Raw genomic sequence first — 21543 nt, 5'->3', positions numbered from 1 at the left:
TATCAAAGTATCTATACTGATCATTTTTTGAGACAAATGACAGATCGACACAATAAAGCACACAACTTGGCTATTGGTTGGTTTTTACGTCAATTTTTGAAAAAAACCAATCACGTAGTTTCTGTGGAATTGTGCCGATCTGTATTGTTCAATTGAAAAGCTTCCATGGTGATGGTATCGGTAATGAATATACAATTATAACTATGAATTTGAAGGATCTGCTTGAGGAAGAGAAACGTGTAGTTATTAATCCATTACAAGATGAAAATCCTCCATTGCTAGTAGTCATTACCGAAGGAAGTACAACCTTGGCTCGTGCACTGATATATAGAATTTTAATCGATGAGACTTTTGGTCCAAATCAATCAATACACTTTATTCTTTATGATAGTCTAAATTTTTTAGCATTTCTGGAAAGTACAGCAATCGAAATAACGGCTTGCGCTCCGAATCTTCTAGAAGGTTGTTCATGGTAAATTTTAACTGAAAATTGAATTTTCATTAAAATGACATATTATTGACAGGTATAAGTTATTCGGCTGATTCATCGATCGCTTTCAAAGACGCTGACGTCGTGTTCTCAATTGGTCGTGCAAGAGGTTACGAATTTACAAAAAATGAACGTCGAGAATCTTTTTTTGAAGAATATATACACGTTGCTAAGATTCATGTAAGTGATATTAATTAAATCAAACAGGTGATATAAATTATTAAATAATTTTATACTATTCTATAGGGCGAAGCTATAGAACGATTTTCCAAAAAGGATGTGAAGATCATCACTTTGGGATACACAGCAGCCAGAATCATCTTACAATTTGCTAAGTCGATACCACCGGAAAATATAACGGCTTTGTCACTTCTTACACTAAAAATAACCGCGGCACTTGTAATTAAATTATTTGTTAATTTGAATCATAAATCAATTACACATTTTTTTCTGTTATAATTTAAAATTTCTTAGATCGCTGCCAAAGCTAATCGCCATCCGAGCGAAGTGATCAATCTTATAACCTGGGGCGTTAATGGGGAAAATTCTCTACCGGATTATAGATATGCGAAATTTCGTGATGGGAAATTTGTGGAGGAGGAAATTAAAAATGATGTTTGGTTGAAGAAAAATTTAATTAAAGTAAGTTATACGAACTTATTAGAATTGATCATTAAAAAGTCATTAATCAGGGTGTTCGGAGTGCCTCTGGTAGATCTTGGTACAGTAGATCATCCGCCTACGCATTGGCGGATCATTGCAAATTACTATGGAACGATACACCCAAAGGAGAATGGACATGCATGGCAATTTATTCAGACAACTCTTATGGTGTACCTACGGGAATATTTTTTTCATTCCCCGTATACTGTCAAAATCGAAAATACAAAATTGTTCAGGTACGTCAAACACATGTAAATATTACACCAACAAAATTATACAAATTTGGCACAACAGGGGTTGGACGTGAGTGAAAATCTAAAAAAGTATATGAAAGAAACTGCAAGAATTATCAACGAAGAAAGCAGCATAGCTTTGAACGCACATCGTTGACAAAAATGAAGAACAAGAATCGTTCATAGTAACAACGATTTTATTCGTATTACTAATATATTTACACCGTCATCTAAACTCGATTTATACGTTAACGATTAAATAGACATCAACATAAATAACATAAAATCGATTACTCATATCGTATCGTCAACTTTAATTATAACGATTATTTGTGCACACGTATCAACGTCCATAAAAGTTTCAAAGTCTATATGCATTTCTTTTGGAGAAATATTTTTGGCCAGTACTCAAAATCATTGTTTCACGTAAATCGAAAAGGAATGATCTGCAACAAGAACCATGCCACTTTACAATTGAACAACAGAAACAAAATTAATCAATACCTCAAAGTTTACATACTCTCCACTTTTTTATATAATATTCGTCCCAATATAATTTTTAAAAAAATTCTTTTCAGTACGCAATTTCACTCAAAGATCCAGGTACATTATTTGAGTAGCCGATAACGCGCCGCAGGCTGCCAACACACTGGCGACACATACGACTGCTGTAGTTGTTCCAGATAAACTCACAATGGTACCCAGGCAGCAGGATAATAAAAATTGCGCAAGGAATACCATCGATGACACAATAGCAACATCTGTACCTAATCCACGCACGCCGCCACTTTGTATCGCTTCGCCATCAGCAGTAACAGCAAACTGTGCGAAAGAAAAACAAGAAGAGGAATAAAATTGAAAATATTCGTATCGTTGCTCCGAATGGGAAATCATTTAATATTTTAATGACACGACTGACCGTAGATGAAGCATGATAATGCGCTATCAGTAAATATGGCATGGTAAATAATGTCGAGTACATAACACCTGCGGTCCAGGAGAATATGATAACGCCAGCTGGATGTTTAGTAAGCGCCATCATCATCATACCGGTGCTATAGAATAAGAGGCCGCATATATATACCTTGCGTGCTCTGAAAAAAAAAAAGTTTAATAATTTCATTAAAAACAATAGTATATTATCTTAATGATGAATCGCTGATGAGAATATTCAGTTGATGACAATGGCAATACTGACTTATAACGTTCTATTAGTTTTTCGATGATTAACGAATAACAGGAACACGAAAGCGAATACATTGACATTCCCCAGCATCCAAAACGAACCCCAGATTCGTACAATTCTCTCTCGTCACTTCCGTCAGGAGCCTAAATAATTGAAAGATAATATAAATGTAATGAATAAGTAATTTTTAAATAATTCTATAATAATATATAAGTATACCTTAGGATTTCCACCGTACACAGCTTCCCCAACGAAATCCGTGAAATACAAAGAATAACACACGTGTGCCATCCAACAAAATAAATTCGTCAAGCAGACCATACGCATGCTGTGAGGCATATAGAGTATAGAAAAAAGATATTCCTGTAAGGTAGCACGAGGATTGGCATCAGGATTTTCATCAAATCCATAATTAACGTAACTTCCTTCGCAGTCAGGTGGAGCTGGTACATCCGGTACCATTGGTACCGCACCAAGTCTTTTCACTGGTTCCTCAACGGGAAGAGGTTTCAGTACAAAATCCTTAAACAGATTGAAGATTACCAATAATAATATTAAATTGCACAACGTTTCATCAGGGTTCATTGAAACTAACATCCGTTTTGCCAATATTTGTTTCTGATTCATGTCCAAGTGCCCCATACGAGGTACACTCATCGTTAGCAATCTTTTCACGCTCGTCATCCTTGTCTTGCTCTTCTGCAATCTAAAAAACGAGAAATTTTTTTTTTTTTTTATATTCATAAGAAGCCAAAGTTCATCAGGCATGCATAGACCATAATTATACAAGCCCCGTGTTATTTACCTTTTGATTTTGTAGTTGTTGGTATTGATCTCTCTCGAGAACCTCGAGCGGAATTTCTTTGAAGCTCGTGATGGTCAAAGCCACGCAGATCACAAAAATTATAGTGATCAGAGTGAAGGTAGCATGAAGATGACCTCCAAGCATGACCCCAATGGTGGTGGCGTCCCAATTGATACCCCCAAGTCCATATCCCATGAAACCACCTAGTCCAGCCATTATGGTGAACGTGCTCAGACCCCTGGCATGGTCCTCTGGAATTTAATCATCAATGACAGTACCTGTTCATGTTTCGGAAATGACTCGACTGACAGAAGCCATTCGAATTCAATTATTATTCAGATAAGACGTACCTGGTACCGTGACGTCTAACAGATAAGCCCTAGCCGGGCTCTGACAAGCATCCGCATCAAAATCCAGTAAGACCGTTCCCAAAATAGTAAAAAATATACCCCATGAATGCGATGATACCGATGACGTCATTGGTGCATCATCCTTCGATGACGTTGCCGTTGTCCTGTGTCCATGAGGAACAGTAACATTGGTTACAGACGGTACATCTCCGAATGCGTAACCCATTCCTTCGCCGTTCGGTACCAAAATTAAACCTGTGAAAAAATAAAAATTTTAATTAAAAATTTTTTTTTCAAATCCTCATTTTGTAAATACCTACCGATCAGTACACCCACTGCCAGAAGCAAGATGAAGGGCCTTCTTCTGCCTTGTTTGAGTCGACAGCGATCACTGACGCTACCCAAAATTGGGGTAACGAAAAATCCCACCAGGGGACTTAAGGCCCATACTAGTGTCATGTGCTGATGATCTACGCCGATCTTAAGCAGGGTAGGAGAGACAAAGGCTGTCTCAGCGGCATATGAAAATTCGATTCCCATAACAGCAGCCGAAACACGTACTAATTCACCACGAGTCTTTTTTCTATGCAATATGCGAGGTGATGAAGAATTAAAAAAAATTTTTTTTTTTCGTTACTTAAAATCTTACCAAAATTCGACTACCTGTATATATGCGAATAATCGTCGAGAGTTCTTTCCAATTTTGGCGGTCCTCTAAGATGATTTAAAAAACCCTCGATACCCTGATCGGTAGGTATGTCGCGTTTCAATTCTTTCCAGGATTCCCACTTTTCTTTCAATTTATCACGAAATCCATGAACACGTCCGGTAAAGCCTTCGTACTCGTGAAGTTTGTCTACCATGGTGATGTCGAGTTTTGAACTGAAAAAATTATTTTATGTGAAATTTTTCAAAAATTTCAATTTCCACGGTATCGATTTTTTTTTTTTTTATATCTATATATCTGTATCGATACGTCAATCAATTATATTTATTTTCCTTCGAACACAAAAGCGCACTTATTTGACGTCTTATTAAAGCACTTTTCTTATGTATAAGCTTCGATGTAAATAATACGTCCAATAAGTCTTATACGATTGCCTAATCAGCCCGGGAAAATTGTATCCATTTTCTTCAAAAAAATGGCCATGACAAAAATAATAAATGGAAATGTAACAAATTTTTCTCAGAGATGCATTCACCACGGCTGGCGGTAACGTTCTGTCGTATTGTCAGGAATCGATCGATCTATCGATAATGGAACTAGTATATTTTGTAGGAGAGTACATTTTATACGGGGAGTATACATATACCGTGCACACCCTTCGTAACAGTAAAGTAGCACATGATTACATTGTTGTACAAAGACATAGATAATTTCGAAAAAAATGGCCATGACAAAAATAATAAATGGAAATGTAACAGATTTTTCTCAGAGATGCATTCGTCACGGCTGGCGGTAACCTTCTGTCGTATTGTCAGGAATCGATCGATCTATCGATAATGGAACTAGTATATTTTGTAGGAGAGTGCATTTTGTACGGGGAGTATACATATACCGTGCACACCCTTCGTAACAGTAAAGTAGCACACGATTACATTGTTGTAATAGACACAGATATTTTCGAAAAAAAAAAACACTCACGTAGTATAAGTTTACTGTATTCCAAAAAATTAATCTTGTCTCCTCGTACTAACTGTACGTTGTTCTGAAAAATCTTAATTTACGTTAAATAATATTTTTTTTCTACTTCCGGTTACTTTGCTTATCTTCTCGTTGATTTTCTTTAATATTCTTTCAATTCTTCACTCCCTCACTCCTGCCACGTAAAAATTCTCACGTTGGTTTATTTTTATCAATTATCTATGAATTTTTCCTTTTTTTTCCTCAATCTTGATTTTTAACTTATAGACTCCCTCCATTCACTTTCTACTACGTATCAATGTATATGTTACTGATAACGTGTAATCTCAGCACAGTGTCTTATCGGAATGGGAAATTCCTTATTAACCAAGAAGTTCTTACGTGCGCTTACCGTTAAGGGCAGCGCTCGACTACCCTCTAAAGCTTACCTACCCTCTAGCCAAGTAAGACCACGACTACCGCCCAAAGCTTTGCCACCCCGATCAGCAAGCCTGACGTCGCGACGCCGACGCTTTGCAAAGCTACATTGCTATTTTGTCCAGATGCAATATATATATATATATATATATATATATATATATATATCTTTTTACCCTGTAATTTGGTTACTATCCTAATTTCGCGTATTGTCATAAACAAGAATAAGGGTTGTTTATTGAAAAAAAAAATGATCAAGAGAAATGTCAATTTTTTAAATTACTTTAATCATTATTATTCACTGATTACATTGATAGCAGAATTTAGAGGGTCTTCTTTTTTTTTTAAATGAGGGTTGATTTTTCTGTGTTTTTATCGACACACCATAAGGATTGGGAATTTGTATTGATGCAACAAGTATGTACTTTCCACCTGTGTCTAGGGGTTGGTTTATCCCCAATTGACCCGTTTACCGCTAATGGATCCTCGTGTGTTTCACCTACGATGGATTCTGATTTTTCAACAGTGTGACTTTAGGGCAAAAATCATCCTGGTAACGTGCAATCTTCAAGTTCCCAATATTACCGTTAGGGCAAAATTTTCTGAAAAATTTTATACACTGTTATACATTTTCTTTGGTCGTGTTTTTCACTAAAACACTTTATAATCAACAGCTACCGACAATCATCGTTACTCACTTGCTTAATATTGGGAATCAGTCATTTGCAACGGAACGGTATATCCATCCTGCATTTTCCATCGGTAGCAAATTCAATTTCCGTCCTGGAAATTGCATCCAGCATCTCAAAAGAATCTAACCACTGCAATATCAATTTCATTAAATTACTAAAAACTAAAATTTTCAAATTTGAGTGTATGCTTAAAAAATGTAATATCAATTCAAAAAAATAAACATCTCAGCAATCCTTGTATCTTATTTTCCACCAATACGGTAATATTCATCGTCACGCGACTAAATGACATTTGTCAACAACTCTACACCTGCGTACTCGCCCCAAGTTAATTTTCAAGGATGAACCAAGCATCTGTTTAAAACGTCTCAAAAACAATTTACCTGATTGCGCAATAAATTAAACGTCCGCGACAAGATAAATTATTAAAAAAAAAAAGAAAAAAAAAGAAAAAACAGTGCGATATGACTAAAATTTATTTCTCGGCTCGGGGATATCGTGAAAGCGAAAAAAATCCACAGTCAATAATTATTTTCTCACCCAATCATTAATATTAACACTGTTCCACGTTATTAATAAAAAAAATTACTTTCTAGTAAATACTGTTTAAATCTTCCAGCTGGCAACTGTTAAAGGAAACCATACAAAGTAGGTCTTGTCTTGTTAGCCTTGGTGAAGGCTCCGTTGTTACGTAGGTTGACAGTACGAAATCGATGAACCGGATCAGGAACGATTTGAGTTCGTAATTGAGCGAATGAATTGAGTCGATAAATTGTTTATAATAATAATATAAATTTTTCATTAAATAGTTAATTATTCCTTCGGTATGACAATGGAGTTACCGAAAAATTTCTTGGTACAGCAAAAATCTCGATCCAGGATTTTCTCTGATGACTGTGGACTTTCTGCCTTCGGTCACCAAGTATTTTTTAATCAACGTCAGTCGGCTTGTCGTCAATTAATTAGGGAGGATTTAGATACCCCTTGGTACGAGGGAGCAACTTTTTCTTTTTTTTATACGACTCCAATACCGGGAATACACAACTGCAATAGACTTGATAAAGATTTTGCAGGTATATATCCTCATCCGAATCCGATTACGTTGTTTATTGGAAAAGACATTCCGAACGTCCCCTTTATTCGTTTCCATGAAGCGACGCGATAGATACACTGTCGCTGACCCGTTAATAATTCAAAAGAGTCAAATAAAATGATGCGATCTAAATGCCATCATTGGTATCTAATATCTGTTAGGGACTGTTAAATTTTTTTGGAAAAAAAGTAAGGGTGGTTTTTAGAAAAAAAAAATTTTTTTTAATTAGCAATAAGGGTAATACTCAAAAGCGTCAAATTTCCCTTCCTACAGGTTGACTCGTAACACGATGCTATCCTGACTCGGAGCTATTGGTATCTTGAGCCAGGGGTGGGCTCGAGGCTAAACCCCCGTTGCGTAATACCGAATCAGTTTACTTGTAATTTACTGACCCCGTTCCATTCCTCAATCGAAAATCTTTATAAATGCCTTTAGGAGCTAAGATATTGGCTGTATGAATTTTTTTGTTTTAAATTTATTCCTGCGGGATAAAAATAATTTTTGTGTAAATTAATTCTTTCTTTTTCTTTCTTCGCGACTGATGATCGTCTGGCATAACTTGGAGTCGATAATAAAATTGAATAAAAATGTTTATTGGTAAAATCGACAAGAAAATTTCTAGTAACCATAAGTCATAACGTTTTCGCGTGATATCAGCGTTTCAAGATTTTCGAAATATTTTTCAGAATTCGCAAGATTTTTTTTATCGAAATCAATCTTTATCAAAATGTTATATTTATAATGGATATCGATACGTACCAGACAGCAACCTATTTCACGTGCAAATTATCTTATCGCTGACGTAGGGCAGACTGTTTGCGCAATAGAACATATAGGGTACTCGTGCATATATATATATACAGGGTGTTCAGTACGAAACGCAGTGGAGTACTACCGTTGCATTCCTTATCAAATTCAAAGAAATACGTATTTTTGCATTTTTTATTTACGTATCAAAATTTCAAGACAATAATTGAAGCTGCAATAATCAATGGTACCACTCGAATGCGTTTCACATCGAACACTGTATATATCATATATGATATTTAAATAAAAATAATATTAAAACCTGCTAGAACTGTGTATTTCAATGTGATTGAATTATATAATATTGCTGGATCTTAAATGAAACTACTAATGATAATAAGCGTAAAAAAATGATTTGGTAGGGATTCGCATTTGTCAAGGGCAAAATGATATGCGCGATTGTCGCATAAAATTGTAAGTCAAATTGTTATAAGAAATAAAAAGGAGCCGGAAATACGATAGGAGATTGAAAATAGGATTGATCGAATTCACTGAGACAATGGTTCCCTACAATCCTTATCCGGGACTAGAATTGACAGTAAACGTAGATCCTACAAGCGTGGAAATTGTTCGGTAAACTTTATTTCTACGGGTTGGCAAGGTGGCGAGAGAAAGAGAAAAGGAAGGAAGGAAGGAAGGAAGGAAGGAGGACGAGTAAGAAAACCAATGGATTTTACGTTCTCATCGTGACTGTCAGTTTTATCGTTACGTATAGGACAATCGAATCCGTGAAACAAGATAATCGTACTTTTTAGTTGTCCAATAAGAAACCAATGAAGAGTAGAGAAAAATTTTTACCTAAAATTAATTTAAGGTTCGAGCAGGTCAATTCTTCGTTACGTCATCCATGTAGAATCCTCCGTCCGCCATCGATTTTTGTATGTGAATATCTTATCTAAAAATGTTATTAGTCAAAATTAATGAATTAATGAAATATATATATATGTATATATATATATATTAATACACTGAAAAATATAATTCAACTACATACTTATATGTAATATAAATACCCTAAGGGGAAAACACTTGTTGACTCATGAAAATATAAATAGCTTAAGGTAAAAAATAAATTTTCATCGATAAGCCTTATGGGTAAACATATTTAATTGACAAACTTTTATATCTGATTAAATCAAAGCCACATGTACGTTTATCACGTATGAGATTTTATTTGTTTCTGCAATCAGTATAGTAGCATTACAAATCATTGCTATTGATTGAATTCAATGATATTTTATAACGTTAATTTAATTTTTTATCACTTTTCCCTATCAATTCTAAATACGATTTTTTTAAATTTACATTTATTTCACTAATTTTTATTCATTACTTGTTCCACTAAGTCGTACCTTTTAAGGTAATAACGATATGCACAGTCCAGTACCAATTATTGAGTTTTCAATATTTGAAAATTTTTTTCTTTCTTTTATTTCTCTTGAAATTAATTTCAAACAATGTCATTCTAATGATCCATTAAACTGACCGGAAGTTGAACAGGAAAATTGGCTGAGTTCAAGCGTCAAACGAAACAGCTAAGCAATGCCAAACTAACAGTATCGACTTTGCGAAGTATATATATATACATATATATATATACATATTATTTTGAGGGTCATTACGACGTGCCACTTTAATTATAGTTCTTACCATTGCTCTAATTCTAATTAAGGATCAGTGCAGGGCCTCGCTGATCGCATTTCCTAGTCATTGTTCCATATTGTCGATCCGCATGAATATCGCATTGATCAAGATCACGTGGATTGTTTATACAATGTATATATAGAGGGTGTTCGTTATGAAACGCACTGTAGTAACAGCGTATTGTTCCATATTGTCGATCCGCATGAATATCGCATTGATCAAGATCACGTGGATTGTTTATACAATGTATATATAGAGGGTGTTCGTTATGAAACGCACTGTAGTAACACTGTTACATTCCTTTTCAAATTCTAATGAATATGTGAATTTTCATTTTTTATTTCATATATCAAAATTTCGAGATAATGAAGGTTGAAGTTGCAGTAATGCGACCAATCAAAACGCGTTTAAACGGAGCGTAGGTGACGTCGCGAGCCAGCCCGCAAGGCCTGCTTACACTAGGCCAATAACACTAAGAGTATCGTCGTTGTGTCCCTGTTTATTTGTATGTAATTGAGTAAGATACAAGACACGATACTCTTAGTGTTATTGGCCTAGTGTAAGCAGGCCTTGCGGGCTGGCTCGCGACGTCACCTACGCTCCGTTTAAACGCGTTTTGATTGGTCGCATTACTGCAACTTCAACCTTCATTATCTCGAAATTTTGATATATGAAATAAAAAATGAAAATTCACATATTCATTAGAATTTGAAAAGGAATGTAACAGTGTTACTACAGTGCGTTTCATAACGAACACCTTGTATATATATACATATATATCATTATATTTCATATAGATTTATTATCCCGTTTATTCGCACGTTGTCAAATAAATTTATGAATTGATATATACATATATCGGTTTGTAATAGGAATGTTTGTGAATTAATCGTGAATCATATAAGCATTCAAAGTGTTTAGATTGAATAATTGATCTCGAGCAAGAATCAGTGATGAAATATGAATTTTTAAAAATCGACTGATTTCAATGATTTTATTGATTCTTTATAAATTATTCACATCAATACGTGCCGTGACTTCTCATGATAATGAGACGTATCGATTGTTGTGTTAATTAATTGAAAAAAAAAGTGCAGTGTATTTTGGTAAATTTTATATTTCTCATTGTATAATACTCGAGTGTAATTCTTATCGATACTGAAGATCCTTATTGACGTGTTGTATTATTGAGTGATTGATTTTTTCAAAAAAAAAAAATTCAGCCTAATTACCACTTTTGGTTACCATCTGTCAACATTGTAGCACAGTCGAACGTGGTCATCGAAGATTTTAACGAAAATTTCACTGATGATTAACGTCATTTCCTTTTTTGTATTATTTTCACTAATATAACGTGCAGCTTGTTATTCGTCGATGGATAACGCGAAAGAGCAGTCTATCGGCGTGGAGTGTTCTACCGTAATGGTATAAAGGAAGATCAAAAGTGCCTCGCGTGATATTTGATCATGTGCCAAAAGTTTCGCCAATAGATTCGAGCATCTTCGATCGAAGATGAGATGAAGCAGGTAGGGGAACGCTGGGTAAATGTTTTGCGGTAGAATTCGTGAAATATGTAAAGTTGAAAGGAAAAGAGAAAAAGAAATGTGTTACGGTCGTTGATGATGAATAAATATTATATTGAAAAATATTAATTTTGCAAAATTTTTGTTAACAATTATTATCTGAAGAAAAGATGATAATGGACGGATAATAGTTTTTTAACTACGATTCTCGTATCTTGGAGCTTCTCAGCACGTGTTCAAGTAGCTGTCAATCATTATACGCAGAATTGACAATTGGCTTCTGAATCGCGAATCTTGATAACGCCCTTTGATTGCCATAAATTCAATCAGTGAAATCTGACTGAAGTTCCGTCGATCCTGATAAGCTCGTATCAATCATAGTTGTATCCGATAGCAAAGCTTCTGGGAATCTTATTGCGGTATTAATAATCCGATGATCAACAGATTCGATTAGCAATAATGCTCTGTGCCGAATATATGCGAGACTTGTGATTGAACATATAAAAAAAAATAAATGAATCACTTTCGTCCTGTACTAAAAATTATTATCAGATAAGTTGTAACAGTACGTACGGATGAAATGTTTTGATCCGCCTGATTAAAAATTTTTTCACTACTCATACAATTTTCGTGAAATATGAATTTAACGAAATTATTAAATTCTTATAAATATGCATCGCGAAATACTGGTTTGCTTTATCGCGTCTAATTGACTTATTTTTATCAACCTTTTAATTTTATCACCAAACTTTTTGACCGTTCTGTACCTTTGTTAAAATTCATCGCTACGTGACCAGTATGTAACCAACTGTGCTTGAGTCATCGTTCGTATCAATTTTCAATTTTGGTTTTCTTTCAATGACACTGCCAAAAGAAGATTTTCAATTGAATATAAGTGACAAACGAAATATGAGCAGCTGTCATTTATTGCCACGTGGATCGCTTAGCACGTGTATACATACTATGTACAATTGATATATTATTTATCGACACTCGTACGTCTCTCTGATAGTAGAAGTAGCGTATTCACCTTTTTAACTAGCTTTGGGGATTACGTGATTATCGGCGAAGTTTGTACAATAACTGAACAAGTTTTACCTTGGAATTGTACGCCGTCTCTGGAGGATTAAACGGTAGGAGTTGAATAACTGTACGAATTGGAAACATTTTGATGTTTCACTGGTAAAGGTAAGATCAAAGTAATCAAGACGGTTGCGTTATTCGCAATTTATCGCTTACGCATAAAAATTAATGTTCTGGAAAATTCCTTTTAATTCATCAAAAAATTCATTGTTCAAACACGCGTGGATACGTAATTTGGGAATATTAACGTCATCATTAAAATCCGTATACCGTCTGCGCCTGTGTTTCTACGCGCTGAGGTAATACTTGGCGGAATAAACAGGGGAAAGAAGTAACGTGGAGATCGATGAATTTTGCGAATAACATGGAAATTAAAGAAAATTTTAAGTGTCATCCTAAGTCGCAAGTCGCGATTCAATGTTGACTGTTTCTGGTTAGCAGCTATGTACACTGGTGTGGATAATTAATTTTTCATAAGTGTTTGCCTTATGATGTTTAGGCAGCATTCGACATTGTCATTTAAAATTTCTGTCGTATCTGTTGGGTAAAATTTTTAATTTTTTTTTTTTTTCAATAATTTCAAAAACGTCTCGTTACTTTGCATCGTGAACATTTTGTGCAATGGATTTTCATATTCGATCTTTTGGGAGCATTCTGAACAGAATTATGACACCCGTTATAGTCGATGCTTGTTGTAAAGTACAAAGACATTCTCTAATAATGAAAAAAAAAACACCTGTTTATATGATGCATTGTATTGCACAATTAAAATTCTAGGAATATAGGGAATTCGAAGTTGCATGCATTTTGCACATGCGATTGGACGAGATGCAGGTGCATCGTGAGTCATATTGAAATAATTGACATATTCATCGACATAATAAGAAATTATGTCGATTTAATGATTTTGAGGAAAAAAAATTGTTTCCAAGATTTCATTTGATTTTCGAAAATATGAGTTACCATTGTCTCATTTTCATATTTCGTCATTGAAATTGACGATTGTAATACAATTTTTTGAAAATGATTTATTTTATCGTTACAGAGTGACAGGGCGAGAAAAATCTCAGATTTTCAAAATTTTTTTTTATAACTTTACCGAAGGTCAATCAAGCGGATTTGATAGATGGAAAAAAGGTTTCTAATATCTTAAACTACAATTAACATTCAAATGCTCGGGATGGATTATTGAAGAGCAATATCAATCTGAAGTATCGCGACTTGCGACTGGCCCAAAGATAATTTGTAAATAGAAATCGTAACTTCTCTGCGCGATAAAACTCCGATCAGATACCGGGTGTTCGCCAATGAGCGAGGGGAGCAGCTGCGGGAAAAAACAAAACCGGGGGACACGGACAAGAAGCTGACACTATTTTACATGAGCGGCAACGGTCCTCCAGCAGGCGACGTTAGTGACTTCTTCGTCTTCTGAACAGAAGAAAAACTTCTTGCCGGTCGAAGACATTGGTGCCCCAAATAAACAGCCATGGGTATGAAAATTCGATAGTAAATTTTTTCAAAATAATATTTTTGTATTAACGTTATTTCGAAAAAATTATCATTTCGATAAACATTCCGTTTATTGTTTCAAATATATATATTTTTAAATTGCATAAGGCTAACTTTTTAAAATACAATTGGGATTGACGTTTCAAAAAAAAAAATTTTTTTTTACAGGTTTCGACTTTTTGGCAGAGGGTGCTGCCAATTTTGAGCATGCCATAACTGCCACGGGTGAGTGAAACGTGTGTAGTCGGAATATTGAAAAAGTGTGGAAAAAAATCTTTTTTTCTAATTTATTATCTCACAGTTAATTCGATTGATCCTTCATATTTCACAAATATGACATATTGATCGATAATAAAAATCTAAGGATTAAACATTAATCGCAATAAAGTCTAGAATTTACTGATATTTCGATAAACCTATCATTTTCGTACGGTGATCAATTTACATAATCAACAAGACTGTTATCGATCGTTTTCAATAATGATTGATCGTTTCCATCAATAAGTGATACTCTCCCGAAGCCATACATTTTCTACGTTATTCATACGATATACCGCAAAACAAATCACCGTCTAAACCGTGATACAATTTTTTTTAGTTTTATCTAAATTAATTTTTAACAGGTTTTGGAAAATTTCACTATATGCTATTGGCAGTTAGTGGATTGATTTATATGGATACAGCGATCGGTATCACTATACTTTCATTCGTGTTACCTGCAGCGCAATGCGACCTACAAATGGATTCCACGTCAAAAGGATACCTGACAGCATCACCAATGCTTGGTGAGTGAATTTTGAAAAAACAATTTTTTCTAAATCCAAAAAATTACTTAAAATAATACCTCACGTTGTACCAATATGCTTCATTGACCTTCATCACAATGGAGGTGCATCTACTATCGGATCTTAGGGTTGCTTAAGCAATGGCGGGTATTGATTGGCAACAGTCCAGAGCAAAGAAGCCATAATAATGAACTATTATGCGATTTAGCGGCTTCTTGATACGAAATATCCACTAATGCATAATAATTGACACTATGAACGGATCATAATTAAATGATATTAATAAACAAACAAATTTTTGTTATAGGTATGGTTATTGGCTCTTACATATGGGGATGTCTGGCTGATACCAAAGGAAGAAAAATTGTCCTTATCGCAACGTTATTGATGGATGGTATCGTTGGTATCGTATCATCATTTGTTCAATACTATTGGGTCTTTTTGGCTTTCCGCTTTTTTAACGGATTCGCGTGAGTTTTTTTTCACCATAAAAAATTAACACTAAAATTGATTTAAAAAATTATGAAAAAAAAAATATTTTTACAGCGTCACCGGAGCTATGGGCATTTGCTTCCCATACCTGGGCGAATTTCAACCCACGAAATATCGTGAGAAGATTCTCTGCTGGATGGAAATGTTCTGGACCATTGGTGTAATCGTATTGCCCTGTAAGTAAAAATAATTATTAATATCGATATAATAATCGATTATAAAATCATAATGAAAATTTTTCAGTGATCGCCTGGCTGATAATTCCAATTGACTTCACTTACGAATCTGACTCGTTTTACTTCAAATCCTGGAATCTCTTCGTGGCTTTGTGTTCATTACCATCATTGATGATTGGACTTTGGTTATTCAGTTTCCCGGAAAGTCCAAAATTCCTTATGGAATGTGGAGAGACGGAAGCTGCGTTCGAAGTGTTCAAATGGATTTATGCTCAGAATACCGGAAAGGATCCTGAAACTTATCCAGTAAGTATATGTAAAAATATTTTTAAAAAATAATAGCAAAACTTAGCATACCAAGGAAAATTGTTTATCTCAAAGGTTAAAGCATTGGTGGAAAAATCAAGTCCTAAGGAAAAGTCAACAATGGCATTAAAGCTCCATAAGCGCAAGGAGCTGAAGATACTCGTTTCCGAAGTCTGGAATTTAACCAAAGCTCTATGCAAGCCTCCATATCTTCGTAATACTTTACTAGCCTGTGGTATACAATTTGGACTGACTAGCAGCTACTACACACTGATGGTTTGGTTCCCAGAATTATTCACCAGGTAAACCACGTTGGATATCGATAGATATGAAAAAAAAATTATTTGTTGCATCGATAAACAATAAGGTAGTGATCAAACATAATAATTATAATATTTTGTAAATCAGGTTCGAGGAATTTGAAGAGACAAATCCGGGCCAGACCACATCGGTCTGTATCGTCTCATCCAGTCATATCAATGATACATCCCATCCGTTTGGATGTGACACCACAATTGCTACCTCGGTATATTTGCACACCGTGTATATTGGATTAGCCTGTATCCCAGGTTCCATTATTCTTCCTCTGTTTGTACATAAATTGGGAGCCAAATTTTTCCTGAGTGAGTATCGTAGAAATGGGGTTTGAAGTATACGATTAAAATAGGACTGACTGTTATTAATATATTAAATTTTACTTGCAGTTCTGTCGCTGTTGGTATCTGGTGGAGTGACCGTTGGTTTCTACTACGTAACAAATTCGACTCAGAACTTGATTCTCTCGTGCATCTTTGAAGCACTCACGTCACTAGGTATCTCATTGGTATACTGTGTGATCGTTGATATGTTCCCAACTAATTTAAGGTAAGAGAAAAACAGCTTAATGATGATTTTTTATTGTAATTTGAAGTTTATAATATTCCTATCGAAATTCATCCTTTCAGAGTAATGGCGGCGGCATTGTCCCTTACCATGGGTCGGTTAGGTGCATTGGTCGGTAACTTAGTTTTCGGTTACTTGATCGACCTGGCCTGCGTCGTCCCGATCATTTTGTTCGCTGCATTCCTCTTTGGTAAGTACATGATTTTTTAATGTTTTTCTGCATTTAACATTGTCCAATGATAGATACGCATGGTAACGTTTCTTTTCCTTCTTTGCAGTATGTGGTTTTATGTCCTTCTTCTTGCCGAAGACCGGAAAGGAAACTTTGGACTAATGATGTTCATTTTAGAAAATAAAAGTATATTAAGCCACTTTCATGTGCACAAGCAGGAACAAATGTGAAGCTATTGCAGCTCGACGATTCCTAAGATTAAGTGAAGACAGGACGGAATTGTTGGGAGTTGGGATTTTTCAATTTCTTATTGACTAATCCTGACAGCCTGTTTCAAAGTATTACGAGATAATTGCGATAAGGATTATCGATTTCTCTTATCGATTTTCATTTTCCGCCAATCAGCATATGTCTCGTTGTTTTATTATAGTATCATCGATCCCTCAGCATCTCTGTCTATCTTATACATGCATTCGTATAAGTACCTATTTATTCGCAATAGCGTTTATGTTTTATATGTATCAATATTAACTTCATTGCCTTCATAATCATTATATTTCATTTATATACCATAAATTTACCGCGCTTCGGATATATTTAATAGCTCGATAACAAAAGTAGTTTGTACATGATGAATAATGTATGCTGGTGTGACATGATAGTTGATACGGTACCATATTTATCAAAGAATAAAAAAAGTTTTTTTCAGTACCAAAAAACCTTGTAATTCTTTTATTTAAAGTAATACATATCAGTACGCTATGTATCTTTTGCGATAATAAAGAAAACATAGTACAAACGAAACAACTGATATTGTACTTGTTCAGTCTTTCCACCGTGTACCAACAGCTAATTGATACTCGCGCGAATTATCCATATTGCGAACTGAGAGTACGCGACATTAAAGCTGTCTCAGGAAAACAAGGTACTTGTACGAACTTAGCACGGACAAGAACCAAGTAGTAATACGAAACTCGTGCCATCTGACGATAGGATCTCGAATATCAATATATCATATACAATATAACACAGTGCATAGTAAAAGTGAGTAGGTAAATTGTTATGTAAATCCTCATGAAATTATTTATATTTTATATCAATCAATCCCAAAAATGAAATATCCTTGATAACCTTGATTATGAACTAACGTGCGTCGATTCACCTCGCCATGACAGCAATTAAGTTTCAAAGATTTTTACATGAGATTATATGAAATTTTAATCTTTCTTAATATGACGCAAGTCACTGCTACTTGATAAAAAGATGATTGGGATCATATTTTGAATACGATTTATCGCGTATGACAGTAAGTTCTTTCAAGCCACTTACTTACTTTTGTCATTGTAATATGCCGTGTTATTCGCTGTTCCGCCTCAGACAACTTTTTCTTAAATATTTTTAAGCAGCTTTTATTACGTATAAAATGGAGAAAAGCAGAGGGCTGGTATAGCATCATATTCTATACGTAGATCATGGACCTATGGAATAAAATAATGTAATACCAGAATCCTTGGAAACTTAATTATTCCTTACTGCATAATATTATAGAAAATAATTATCATAATATTAGTTATGTAAAATTTTTTATTTCGATTAGGTGAACCAATAAACGTATTAGTTGATTTTAAACATTAAAATTTCTTGAAATTCCATGATAATTTTGCTACTGTATTATGCCTAATTTGCCTACTGTCCAATCTTTCACTTGATGTCACAATTTTGATATTAGAAAACCGCTGTCAGATGAAATACCGAAAATTATTCATTCAGCCTGATAGATTATCGTTTGACAGAAAGTTGTTCACTGTATCCTAACATCTGCTATCTGTATAATAACGTATGCTGATAATGCAATCAGCACGTAAGTAGTGAAGACTTTATAGGACACCATAATTCTCATAGAATTAGAGACCTTTTGTATACCGATTATTCCATGATGTTCTGACCTGCTATACGGATGCACATATGGGTCATGCATGGTGCAAATGATTAATTAAAATTCATCACGAATGAATTTAGAAATAAAAAAATACGTTAATTGTTAAATCAGACGTCGGTCTTATATACTATATATTTGTTTGACTTCATTTATAAATTGAATGTCCTGCACATGAATTTGCAACTGACATATTTTACAATGATCCAGAAAACACATTTATTCGTTCCCAATATGATTTCTATATTGACAATATTTTCCATTATTTTCAAGGATAATCTTCTGAGACGCAATAAATTATTAGGTTTGTCTTTATAAATCACATTGCGCATTAGGCAGAAGTGTCTTTAATGATATAGTATGTATTTAATCATAGTCTCGTTACTTTATGTACACACAGTCGTTCAGAGCAAAATAAAGAGAGCAATCATACGCTAGTTATTTATCGATATTGTTATCGATACAATAATCCTCATTCTCGCTTATCTCACTTGTTTTACGTATTTCGTCGGTTCGCTTAATAATAGCTAATTGGTACCTTATTAACGTACCGATATTCATGGACTGTACAAAAGAATAACAGCACGACTTACCGAGTGCATCGATTCTAGTAAATATGACAACTAGCTTTATCAATATTCATTCTAATCACTGACATAAGTACTTTTAAAATGTCATGGAAAGCATAGTAAATTCGTCTAATATTTGTGCATTCAGCGAGTGACGTGCAAAACGGATACTTTTAGATTCTAAACAAAAAACAAATATTGTTATTGCACTTATGTAATAATTCTTACAAACAGCAACGTCTTAAACGTTATCTGGCGACGGCGCTACAGGACGGGGCGAGAGCGTCGTGACGCTCTGAGGGGCGTCGTCCGACGTCGGCGTTCCAAACATGAGGGGCGTAGCGTAATACGGTAACAATGGATATTGGGCTGGCGGAAAATACGTAGGTGGAAATAATCCTTGTCTCTGTGCAATCTTCAGTCTGGACGTTAATTGCTTCTTCCATTTAGTTCGTCGATTTTGGAACCACGTTTTTATCTGAACTTCTGTCAGATTCAAAGACTTCGACAGCTCCATGCGTTTGCTCACGCTGAGATATTTGTCGATCTGGAAATGAGAAGAAAAAAAAAAATAATTAAAATACCTTGAAATTGGACTCTTTTTCAAATTATAATATCTAACTAATATAATCTCACTTTGAATTCAGCTTCCAATCTCTCCAATTGCTTGGCGCTGTACGCCTGACGTGGTTTCCTATCTATTCCTGGCTTACGAGATCGTCTCCCACTGGGTTTTGGGGCTGAAATAATAATTTTGACATTTTAAAAAATTTATTAGCTTCACAGTCTATCGAGTTTCTTATACGTACGACAAACGTCAAAGTTTAATGTTTATACGCTATTAATGTTCTTCATTACTTTCGCATGTCACGTAATAGGAATTTCACGGAGGCTGGTACAAGCGAGAAGATTTATGACTGTGTTAATAAAAATTTAACATTATAATCATTACACTTGATGGCTCAACAAACGCGAACAGCTTGCGCTCAATTACCACTTTCTCAACCCTCCACGTCTTAAACAGCGTAACCGTTCAAACACGTCGAATTACCAAAGATCTAAAATATGTAAGATTATTTGAAGAACGTGTGACATCTTACTGTCAATATGGTCCAGAAGGTACCAAAGAGCTGGTCAAACAGTTTATACCGAAGAACGTTTCTGTTGTTTGGGTACGGTTATCATCGACGTGTGAAAAAGTACCATACATTTCCGTAAGCAGATTATTTTTTGGTAACAAAAAAAAAACCATCCAATTCTAAGACAATACCGCAGTATCTGGGTTAAAAAAAATCTCAAAATTTTTATCTCAAAATGGTCTTGTTTGAGTTGGTAAAAAAAAAAAATTACAAGTTTGTCAAACTAATTGGCGTGTGCTGGCAATGTGCAACCAATCCCCATTAAAGATCCGTAATGGCCGCCACTTCACGGGTTCCCAATAATACTCGCGAAGCCCGTCGTAAAGCTTTGCTGTTTGTTCGTCTAATACAGATTTCCAAAAAATCGCCTCTTCTTCACACAAGGACGCAGGCATTCTTCGTCCCTTACGACTGTTTGTACGTCAGTTAGAAGAGCAGTTCCTTGCGCCCAGGGGTTTAGCAAATAGATGTCGCATGTTTGACGAAGGATTTAGCCTTTTTTATAGGAGTTTTTTCGAAGCCCCCATAATATCCATTGAAGAATTCATGCTCGACCTCTCGGAAGCAGCGCTTAGAATTCTGAGGTCAACCAGCGCTTAAGTGAGCGAAGACATTATGGACGTTGAGGAAGTAGGAGGCGTATGAAAAAAAATAAATAAATAAATAAAAGAAAATAAGTTACGTAAATCTTTCTTATCGAACATTTTTATCTGCACGACGGAAGTCAATCAGAAAATATTAATTAGGGTCGCGTCACTTTAATTGGAGGTCAATATAAATTTGTAATTTAAATATAGGCAGCCGGTGAGATCTCATGATTTTCAATTATTATTTAACCACGTGTGTCTTTCTATTTGTCAAATACTTGCTGTAAAAAAATGACAGCTATACGTAACGACCGGGTGGGGATTGGGGGAGGGGGGGTGGGGGAGGAAGATGAAGAACG

The 21543-nt window shown here is 34.9% G+C and overlaps 4 protein-coding genes across 11 annotated transcripts in view; 2 read left to right on the top strand and 2 right to left on the bottom strand.

Annotated features, from left to right (window-relative positions):
- The first annotated feature begins 133 nt into the window (after positions 1 to 133).
- LOC107272226 (malate dehydrogenase, cytoplasmic-like) lies at positions 134 to 13805 on the top strand. Of its 3 annotated transcripts, XM_015749159.2 has the most exons (6): positions 134 to 462; positions 525 to 670; positions 737 to 889; positions 965 to 1132; positions 1183 to 1389; positions 1448 to 1587. In XM_015749159.2, the coding sequence occupies exons 1-6, from the start codon at positions 204 to 206 to the stop codon at positions 1541 to 1543; spliced, it is 1029 nt and encodes a 342-aa protein (XP_015604645.1). In that variant the 5' UTR covers positions 134 to 203; the 3' UTR covers positions 1544 to 1587. The 3 variants fall into 3 exon arrangements, with proteins under 3 accessions (XP_015604645.1, XP_024945360.1, XP_024945361.1); XM_025089592.1 differs by lacking the exons at positions 1183 to 1389; positions 1448 to 1587 and adding an exon at positions 13677 to 13805; XM_025089593.1 differs by lacking the exon at positions 1448 to 1587 and having other exon boundaries at positions 1206 to 1306.
- Positions 1566 to 5886, bottom strand: LOC107272232 (proton-associated sugar transporter A). Of its 6 annotated transcripts, XR_001538857.2 has the most exons (11): positions 5050 to 5351; positions 4391 to 4609; positions 4048 to 4310; positions 3728 to 3982; positions 3378 to 3628; positions 3168 to 3278; positions 2792 to 3094; positions 2585 to 2715; positions 2306 to 2480; positions 1907 to 2208; positions 1566 to 1832 (listed from the first exon to the last, which is right to left on the bottom strand). XR_001538857.2 is itself a non-coding variant. In XM_015749165.2 (10 exons), the coding sequence occupies exons 1-10, from the start codon at positions 5121 to 5123 to the stop codon at positions 1978 to 1980; spliced, it is 2013 nt and encodes a 670-aa protein (XP_015604651.2). In that variant the 5' UTR covers positions 5124 to 5351; the 3' UTR covers positions 1566 to 1977. The 6 variants fall into 6 exon arrangements, 5 of the variants coding, with proteins under 5 accessions (XP_015604651.2, XP_015604656.1, XP_015604653.1 ...); XM_015749165.2 differs by having other exon boundaries at positions 1566 to 2208; XM_015749170.2 differs by lacking the exons at positions 1566 to 1832; positions 5050 to 5351 and adding an exon at positions 5805 to 5886 and having other exon boundaries at positions 1978 to 2208.
- Positions 13806 to 13983: 178 nt separating the features above from the next.
- On the top strand, positions 13984 to 17672 carry LOC107272234 (synaptic vesicle glycoprotein 2B). Its single transcript, XM_025089583.1, has 11 exons — positions 13984 to 14121; positions 14309 to 14365; positions 14764 to 14925; positions 15233 to 15395; positions 15472 to 15593; positions 15661 to 15899; positions 15975 to 16201; positions 16308 to 16522; positions 16604 to 16763; positions 16844 to 16971; positions 17060 to 17672. Exons 1-11 carry the CDS (start codon positions 14118 to 14120, stop codon positions 17113 to 17115), a joined length of 1533 nt encoding a protein of 510 aa, XP_024945351.1. The 5' UTR covers positions 13984 to 14117; the 3' UTR covers positions 17116 to 17672.
- Positions 17673 to 17759: 87 nt separating this feature from the next.
- The window catches only part of LOC107272236 (homeobox protein engrailed-1a), an 8405-nt gene continuing 4621 nt past the window's right edge, over positions 17760 to 21543 (bottom strand). Inside the window, exons 4-5 of the mRNA XM_015749180.2 lie at positions 20095 to 20198; positions 17760 to 20005 (exon numbers count right to left, since the gene is read on the bottom strand). Coding sequence (XP_015604666.1) covers positions 19700 to 20005; positions 20095 to 20198 — 410 coding nt within the window. The 3' untranslated portion in view covers positions 17760 to 19699. The remainder of the gene's footprint in view (positions 20006 to 20094; positions 20199 to 21543) is intronic.

Source organism: Cephus cinctus, unplaced genomic scaffold, assembly GCF_000341935.2.
Source record: "Cephus cinctus unplaced genomic scaffold, Ccin1 Ccin1_scaffold1146, whole genome shotgun sequence".
NCBI lineage: Eukaryota > Metazoa > Arthropoda > Insecta > Hymenoptera > Cephidae > Cephus > Cephus cinctus.
This window is presented reverse-complemented; position numbering and strand designations above follow the sequence as displayed.

What these genes read in the sequence shown, in the direction of transcription:
- LOC107272226 (XM_015749159.2), top strand. Translation starts at nt 204, where the DNA reads ATGAATTTGAAGGATCTGCTTGAGGAAGAGAAACGTGTAGTTATTAAT. An exon ending in TGAAGAAAAATTTAATTAAA is followed by an intron (nt 1,133 to 1,182) that starts GTAAGTTATACG and finishes GTCATTAATCAG; the next exon opens with GGTGTTCGGAGTGCCTCTGG. An exon ending in GAAAATACAAAATTGTTCAG is followed by an intron (nt 1,390 to 1,447) that starts GTACGTCAAACA and finishes TTGGCACAACAG; the next exon opens with GGGTTGGACGTGAGTGAAAA.
- LOC107272232 (XM_015749165.2), bottom strand. Translation starts at nt 5,123, where the DNA reads ATGGCCATTTTTTTCGAAATTATCTATGTCTTTGTACAACAATGTAAT. An exon ending in GGCAGTGGGTGTACTGATCG is followed by an intron (nt 3,983 to 4,047) that starts GTAGGTATTTAC and finishes ATTTTTTCACAG; the next exon opens with GTTTAATTTTGGTACCGAAC. An exon ending in GTTAGACGTCACGGTACCAG is followed by an intron (nt 3,629 to 3,727) that starts GTACGTCTTATC and finishes ATTAAATTCCAG; the next exon opens with AGGACCATGCCAGGGGTCTG.
- LOC107272234 (XM_025089583.1), top strand. An exon ending in GCATGCCATAACTGCCACGG is followed by an intron (nt 14,366 to 14,763) that starts GTGAGTGAAACG and finishes AATTTTTAACAG; the next exon opens with GTTTTGGAAAATTTCACTAT. An exon ending in TTCCCAGAATTATTCACCAG is followed by an intron (nt 16,202 to 16,307) that starts GTAAACCACGTT and finishes TTTGTAAATCAG; the next exon opens with GTTCGAGGAATTTGAAGAGA.